Source organism: Schistocerca piceifrons, chromosome 11, assembly GCF_021461385.2.
Source record: "Schistocerca piceifrons isolate TAMUIC-IGC-003096 chromosome 11, iqSchPice1.1, whole genome shotgun sequence".
In the NCBI taxonomy this organism is placed as follows: Eukaryota; Metazoa; Arthropoda; class Insecta; order Orthoptera; family Acrididae; genus Schistocerca; species Schistocerca piceifrons.
The window spans coordinates 97,747,611-97,756,570 of NC_060148.1; the positions used below are offsets into that span (position 1 = coordinate 97,747,611).

Consider the following 8,960-nt stretch of genomic DNA (forward strand, 5'->3'; position numbering starts at 1 on the left):
TTTATTCCACTGTAATTGCCTTACAATGGTCAATGCCTTTGTGGAAAAATGTTACCAGACACACACCTCTTTATCTGAAGCAAAGGGACAGCCATGAATGCCTTTCTTCAGCACTTTAAAAATATGGAAATCACATGGAGGGAGATTGGGACTTTATTGAGAATATGTGTTTCCCAGCAAAACTTCTACAACCTACTCTATACAGTCCTGGCAGGCATTTTACTGGCAGGTTGCTTAAACTATGATGCAGAGTTTTGTCTGGGAAGCTTTCACACAACCTCCATACAGTCCCAATGTTTCCTTATGTGATTTCCATATTTTTGGAGCCCTAAAGAAACATTCTTGGTCATTCGTTTGGTTCACACCAAGAGTTCGTACAACACTGCAAACATTTTTCCATGAAGCGATTGACCATCTAGTCTCACAGGGGCATAAATGTATTCACAGCTATGGTGATCACTTTAGAAATACTTAACAGTTAACTTACTTTTTTCTATCAATCTTGTTTTATGGAGCTTTCCTCTTCGTGTATTCTTTCTGAAGTTTTGCATCAGTGTAACCTAATACATTACAACAAAAAAAGATGAATGTGACAGCGTTCAGATCCCATACAGAGCCAATCACAAAACATTTTCATTTCATTCATCACTTTCAAATTATTGTTTAATTCTGATATGTTAACGCAATGCTAAATCTATAGTGGCAGATCCATGATTAGGTTGGGATTTCCTAATTAACGCATAGTAAGATAGAATTTTGCATGTGGGCAGTGCAAACCTTCCCCTCTGACTCCAACCCCTCCCATCCCCCTCACCCCCTAGTGGCAGATCCATGATTAGGTTGGGATTTCCTAATTAACGCATAGTAAGATAGAATTTTGCATGTGGGCAGTGCAAACCTTCCCTTCTGACTCCAACCCCTCCCATCCCCCTCACCCCCTCCACCACACAAAAATTCATAAGACCTATTTTGTTTATCAGTTTCTTTGAGTGGCAATGGCAGTGTGCGTAAACACAAACACACATACCTGACCTAAGCGTCTGGCTGCCAAGGCCAGAATGTGAGCAACAGTGCAAGACGCTCAAACTCTTGCCTTGGCAGCCAGAGACTGTGGCCGAGTCTCCGCATGTTGTGTTTGTGTGTTGTGTTGTGTGCTGTTTAAATCTAATGAAGACCTGTTTAGCCAAAAGCTGTGTCTGACAATCTTTTTGTTGTGCCTATCTGCGAATCAGCGACTCCACTATATGGTGGGTAGCAACTATCCTTTTCATACAACTGTCGAACATATATCTTCATTTTTCATTGCTGTGACAAGACGAAGCAATCCAGGTACAGTTACTGGCATCACTATACTAAACCAAAAAACTCCTTTGGTTGTTATAACCAGTGCTCGATTTGTAATGGTATGCCATACTGATACGTCCGACAAGTCACAGTACTGGTACCTCTTCTTTTTTATAAATCAAGCACTGGTCATAACTGTTACTACTTCTACTTGTTTTATTCGAGATCATGTCACATTCAGAAGGTCAAACCAAACTGAACATATCTAGAAGGAACTGTTGTAAATAAGTGTTCATTTTCGTAGCCCATTATGTACTCTCACAGACTCATCAATCTGAAGTTACAAGCAGAGGAGAGGTGATGCGTGGAATGAATCAAAGAAAAAGAACTGAACACATGCCATATAAGAAGCTGTGTATCACTGGCCGAATGTGCTACAATTAGCTCATTATACCTTATTTTAAACATATACACAGTGAATCTTTGATGAGGCTCAAGTTGCACTCCGGCACAAATTTTCACATGTCACTAATATACCTAATACAGATGATGTCTAATAGTTCACAGTAAGCAAACAAATTTTGATTAATTGAATATATTATAACAACATTCCATGCAGAACCAATCATAACACAGATTCTTGATTCTGTAATTACTTTCTGTGGGTGGGGATGGGAGCAGGGATGTGAACAACACATGTATAAGATGGGAGAATACAACATACATAAAAGACATACCGGTAACTCCTTTTGCAATAAACAAATTTATTTTACTGCTGTTGTTTTTAACATGTCATACTAAAAAATCACATTCACTGCAACAGTAACTCCAACACAAGAGATACACGTGTCATCCATGTCAATAAACATTTTATGACATGGGTTTTCACAGTGGAATGTAAACCATTTCATTTTCTTAAAGTGTATCTATGATACTATTACAGACAGTGATATAACATTATTAATATATTACCAGACACATTAATTTGAGACAGATGGTAAAATAAAAATAATGATCTTGGGTACTGGCTGTTGCCTATCCCTAGTAACCATCCCAGAAAATATACGGTGGTGGCAGAGAACATTTGGTTGTGCAATCCTGTAGTCACTCTGTTGTGGTACTGGATTTGCAATGTGTTTTTGAAAATACATAAAAGATATATTGAATGAATTATTGCATATTTTAAGATAGAACCTGGCAGTAATGGAAAGAACAAACGTACGTAGAATAACATCATTAGATGTCAAATTAGAATAACATCAATAAATGTCAAATAAGAAAAGAATTATGTATGTACTGATCAGCAATATGAATTTTGTATGTAGAATACACCACTCTGTGGCCAATTAGGTCCAAATCATTTTCATAAAACTCCCACATTTAACTAAATATTAAGTTGTTAAATGGTGGCACATTTAATCAGCTAATCTGATCATGTATTGCATGCACATGGCAACTGGACAGCTGAAGATAGTGATGCTACGGATTTACTGACACTCATTATATAGGTACGTGTTCAAGGCATTAAGCATTCTAGTATCACCTTCACATTATATACATTCACTAACATTTCTTGACATAAATAAACCATCACAATTTCAAAAGAATAGAAATTTATTCTACTCATTCATCATATTCTGTACATCCCACCAAGAAGGTGAAAAAGAATAGAAATTTCTTCTACTCTACCGCCAAGGAGGTGAACCTACAGGGAGTAAGTGAAGGTAAACATTAACAAATGACAACCAAACATTGCTTAAGCTGTACACTATATTAACAAGAAAATATCACAATACTGCTTAATGCTAGTTCTTCTTATGCCAGTTAAATGTGTTCTAGTGAATTAGAAGGAAAGCTGCTGCTACTTCAGTTACATTAGGTACCTTCAGGATGTCTTATAAGAAACTTGATATTTAGTTCATTAATCAAGTATTTTTTAGAAAAAAACAGTAACCTACATATGTAATTACATGGGACAGTTTACAACACACTACCTGCCATCCATCTAAAGAAGGAATGAAATCCTTGCACTAAGATAATCAATGGAAGGAGTCACTAGTGATGTATTTTTTAAATTTCCTTTGAATTTCCTAAGACAACTAATTTCTTGTTGTATGTTAGATGGGAGCTTCTCAAATATCTTCATACCATAATACATAACTTTGTTAAATCTTAGTTAAGGATGCAAAGTTTACACAAAAGTTATATTTCTGTCTTGTATTGATAGTGCAGATCAAATTTCAGCATGAACTGATTTTTTCACAACCACACTATGCCTTGATTAAAGTAACTGTGATTGTGGCAGTGACTAAGAGTCAGCCAACTGCTGTTCTTTCTTGACACCTATGTGCCCACTATAATGACTGATTTTTAGGCACCACACAGCTTTCTTAGCTGCAGTACGATGCACAGGAAGGCGAGAGCCAACTGTTGTTCTATCCACCATCCCCACTGATGTACTTCCCATTGCTGCTGACAATGGCAACAATAAAAGTAATCTGAATGTAAGTTTTGCTCTATTTGCATTGCATGTGCAGCTCTTGCTCATTCCATGTGGAATGATGTAAATAAAGAATGACCCTTCACCACCATAGCTGTCTGCCAGCCATGAGGTTATTTTAATCAAAATTTAGAAGAAAACATAACAATTGTCTATCACTAAGTCTGCCAAAGATTCACAAAAGCGTTCAACAATAACCACAAAAGTTTTCTTATATAATTCACTAATATAATCTGAGAGGGAACGACAGAAGCGTCCGATCCCACGCGTCGGCTTTGACCCGTGACGTACGGGTGTTGTCGAGTGTGACGTCATGACGGCATGGAGTTTGCCTTGTGAGTGTGGCGTGTTTGTAGATGTCGTCGTGTTGTGGTTTGTTGTGCTCTCTTGTGGTGTGTTCAGGGTTTTCGTTTGTGTGCTGTAATGGGTTCAGTTTGGTTTTGCTCATTATCCAGAATTGTTCAAGTGTCGGCTGTGTTTGTAGTGGAGCTCGTTTTAGTGAGTGTGAAGCTTAATTTGGTGTTGTTCATTAGAGATCGTGTGGTAATTTTAGTAAAATTAATCGGTTGTTGTTTTTTGTTCAGGAATGGATATGACGGATGCGACTACAACAGTAGTAAGTTGCATACAACACAGCTATGAAACTAAATCTGCCGTTTATAACGTTCACGAGTACAACACTACACGTGCAGCTTTAGTACATACAGTCCAAATAGATCCTATACATTTATAATCTATGGGAAAATACGATATTCTAGCCACAATCATTTTAACCGATCAGCCTGTTTGCATCCCAGAATCCGAATGTACATTACATTTCCTGTTTTCTCTCCATCAACTTTGTGTTCCGCTTTTCGTCTCTTAGAACTCACAATACCACAAAGCCCATTACTAACTAGAATCTACTTGCCTACATTTCCAAAGCTGAGCGCCAGCGACGAAAGAAAAGCTTACTGTCATTTCAATACTGGAGCGAGGGAAGGCGAAAGTACGCTTGGAATTTCATACAAAAAACTAAACATCATGCAATCATTAAATCGATGAAAGTTACAGATTGGGCGGACAAGGAAGATAAACACGAAAATAAAAGTAAGGTGGTTACTTTACTGTAAACTCGATGTAGGTTTAAAACTAAGTTTCCGACTTCTTCGAAAGTCGAAGTTTGGAAATACTACCAGTCTACACGATTTGACCTTTAGCTTGAGGAGTTGCTTGTTGGGAATTACTGGGGGAGACAGGGATATATACAAATACGTCAGGCTCCATAACGCACTAGCAAACCATACTTAAATTGTTAACAGAAATATTGGAAGTAGAAGATATATTTCACATATAGAAAGGCACTGAAGAGATAACGAAACACATATTCGGGTTCTTATATCGGGACGGAATATACAATCCGTATCTTGCAAAAATTGAGTTCAATTTAAGCATTCATAGCAACTAGCAGCAGAAAGTTGCCTTATGTAAATAATACCTTACCAAGAAATTTTGTGGGTATGAAATATATTCTTCATAGACAAACCAAGGGTGAGGGTAGTTATTGCTATTTTATTAGCAGTATAGAAATAAATACTTGATATAACTACGAAATTGTTTCTTACTCTCAATATTTTCCTGCTGAACTTGTAAAGTAAAATTAGCAGCTCTTGAATACTTCCGTGTTGCTGGGCGCTGCCAACAGATGTCAGTGCGAGACGCCACCTCAGAAAATATGGCTATCATTTTAGCTCAGTCTGCAATTCGTGACTGACCGAAAAACGAGTCGCATTGGAGCAACTACACCTAAAAACAAAGCTTACGCACACAATTCTGTGGGAGCTGTGACGTTGGCGTTCTGCGGTTGAGCAGTGCTATCTGTGGTAGAAGCGGTGTTTCATGTTTGGAAGCGTGGTCATTGCATGGGTTTGTTTTCATAGCAGTGACTGAAAGCTTGGCTTTGTTTTCGTAACATTTGTGGCGGAAATCTTGTTCTCATTGCCATATGCGATTCGGATTGTTATTGAGCATCTGCTCAAAATGCCACACAAGTGCTGTATGCCCTACTGTAGGGGAAACTACGACAACGGTTTAAAAGTTAGCGTCTTTTCATTCCCGTCTGATGAAGCATTAAGATTGAAACGGATCGCTGCAGTTCATAGGAATGACTGGGAACCCAGTAAACAGTTCGTTGTAAGTATCTGTAATTTAACTTTATTTCTATATTGTTACTCTTTAATACTGTTATGTTACAGAACTGAAAATTCAAATCAATAGCCTATCTATAACGAAGCATTATACTTTTAAGCTCACTTTATGCAGTCCTCAGTTAGATTTCATTTGTCGGTTTACATTCTGCCTTTACGTTAACAGTAAAATATATGCTTCTTTTCAGATATGTGAACTGCATTTCACTGCAGACGACATTGAGAAAATTACCAGTGCTTACGACCCAAAACTGGCAAACTCTTTACAGTTTACAGCACCTTTGGACCGTCCACGTTTAAAGAAGCGTTCGTGAAAATTTGTCGTAAAGGGTACTTGTAATCAGTTTACAGATTAAAGTACAGGTTCCTTAATTTTCTTACGATATTGTTAAATATCTAAGATCATTAAACATTGCTATACGAATCTCATGTTTATCTCTCTCTATTTGCAGATGCTGTACCATCAAAGTTGCCAGGAAGACGTACGTATTTATCTTCAAAACAAGCACCAGCTCGAGAAGATCCAGAGGGTCGCGAACGTTTGGGGAACCAAGCACTTGAGAAAGTCATTGAGCAGAGTGTGGAATCACACAAAAAATGATGGAGAAGAGTTCATTTGCTAGTTTAGAAGATTTTAAATCAAAATTATCTGATTGTGAAAAGCACAGTGACTGGGTCACGGGTGTTAAAGGATGCTCCTTATCTAAGTGTTGTGTGTCATGTCGTTATAAATAGATTTAGTGTTAAGTGCATTTGTGAAGGAAGCTTAGCTAAATTGTGCTGGTAAGATTAAATTACCAAACCAAGTAAGTGATACTGGTGCAGTTAGTAATATTTTGAAAGAGTTGTATGTGATGTTTCATATAAATGAGGCTCCATTTGAGGCAAGTTTGTCTTGCATTGAAGACATTTTGGAAAACTTGTAAGAAAAATTACCATAAAGTGAGCATAAAATTAAATTTTTGGAGGAACAAGTTTAATTTCCAAGATTTAATAGTCCAACAGAGATTAGGTACGGGAGTGTTTCAATGATTTTATGGTCATTAGCTTATTCTATCAGGCCACATGCATATAGGTTTTTGACGAGTGCTCGTAATTTTTCCATTCCAAGTCCCAGTACTTTGTCAAAACTTTGCAGTAAACTTCCAACTAACCCAATCATTGAGCTACAGAGTGAGCAGTGTCTCAGTTACATACCACAAAAAGTTGGTGCTTTATCTGTGAATGATAAAACTGTCCTGTTGATGGATGAGATTTATTTAAAGTGACAACTTGACTATAAAGGTGGCAATGTTGTAGGTGGTGCTTTTAACACAGATGTGGTTTTGTGTGCAACTTGTGCTTATGTTTTTATGATCCAGAGTATGGATTCAGTGTACAAAGATGTGGTGCATATTCTCCCAGTTCACACAATTCAATTAAACTAGAAGCAGTGGGATTTCGGGTAATAGGAGTAGTAGCTGACAATAATGCTATTAATAAGAAAGCTATTTCGTACTTTTCTTCCCCCCCCCCCCCCCCCCCCCCCCCGCCCACCAAGTGTACAGATAAAATATGTTCATCCTGAGCAGACTTCTGCAGACCGCCCACTTTACTATTTTGTGGATACTGTACACATTTTAAAATGTAAACGGAACAACTGGGGTAATGAAAAGGACCAAATTATATGCCTTCCTTCTTTTAGTGATAGCTTGAAGGTAGGTCTTGCTTCTGTTACAGCACTGAAGGGACTATATTTACTAGAAAATGTTGAACTGTTGCAGTATGGCAGCACTTTAACACTTAAGTCACTATATCCAGATTCTTTTGAACGGCAAAAATGTGAAATTAGCATTGCGTATTTTTAATATCATGACAGTTGTTGCAATGCAACAACTAGGTGCAAGAAAGAAAGTGAAAACTGGGAGAGTACTGCCACATTTGTAAAAATAATAAGTCAGTGGTTTGATATTAAATGTTGAAACGCTGCTGAAGGGTAAAAGGCTAAGAAATGTTTACCAAGAACAGATTACTCTCAATTCAAAACATATTCATGTCTTTTTGAGAAACTTTCTCTCGTGGTTGTGTTCATGGGAAGATTGCAATGGAGGAAAGAAATTGACCAGAGAAACACACTTTGCTCTCAAACATACTACTGCAGCCTTTATTGATTTTAGTGAATACTGGCTGTGTGAGAAGAAGAGAACATATTTGCTCTTTGGGAAAATACAGACAGACAGTTTGAAGGACAGGTTTGGGAAATACCGCCAACTTAATGGGGGAAGTTACCATGTATCGCTAAGGCAGGTATTTGAAACAGAAGGAAAATTAAGGGCCCACAGTATGTTTTCTCTTGTGTTTGAAACAGAAGGAAAATTAAGGGCCCACAGTATGTTTTCTCTTGTGTTAAAGTCCAAAGTGTTTGGTGAAGTTGTTGTTAGACCTAATAATGTTGATGCTGCTTGTTGTAGAATCCCAGGCTTTCAAGATATCGACATCCCAGAGCTGTTAAATGTAGTAGTTGATGATAGTGATGTTGATGAAATAGACGAGAACACTTGGCCATTACTCCATTATATTGCTCACACCAAGTGCATCTAAAATAAATTGTCCATATTGTGAAGGGTTTGTAACATCCGAAGAAACAAGACAAGCAGATGATTTGATAATGGCAAATGACAGGGGAGGTTTAACATACCCTAGCAGTGATGTAGTCACATGTGTTTCCTATGTATACTTAATACTACAAAAAATTCTTAAAGAAAAGGAAAAATTTGTTCCTGCAACAAGTAAGTCAAAGAAATGTGCTTGTGAAAGAAGCAGCCATTAATGTGCCAAAAGACTTACTTCTTGGTTTCCATTGTTTAAATGGCCACACTCTTGAATCTATCATACGTTGTATATTGACTTGCAGTGCAAATATTTTACTTAACAACTTTGTAAAACGAAAAAATGATGTGTGTGTGACAAAAGATGTAATTATTTACAAATGAATGAAAAAGTCTTGACAT

The 8,960-nt window shown here is 37.4% G+C and overlaps 1 protein-coding gene across 5 annotated transcripts in view; it reads left to right on the forward strand.

Annotated features, from left to right (window-relative positions):
- The window catches only part of LOC124720154, a 49,230-nt gene extending 42,295 nt beyond the window's left edge, over window positions 1-6,935 (forward strand). Inside the window, exons 1-3 of one of the 5 annotated variants that reach the window (XR_007006078.1) lie at window positions 5,509-5,956; window positions 6,159-6,333; window positions 6,423-6,935. Coding sequence is in view for 2 of the 5 variants with exons in the window: in XM_047245462.1 (XP_047101418.1) it covers window positions 5,804-5,956; window positions 6,159-6,276; window positions 6,423-6,571 (420 nt within the window). In the remaining 3 variants the exon portion in view is untranslated. Of the gene's footprint in view, window positions 1-5,508; window positions 5,957-6,158; window positions 6,334-6,422 lie in introns of those variants that run through there. The other 4 variants (XR_007006077.1, XR_007006076.1, XM_047245462.1 and 1 more) reach the window with 4 other exon arrangements.
- Window positions 6,936-8,960: the final 2,025 nt, after the last annotated feature.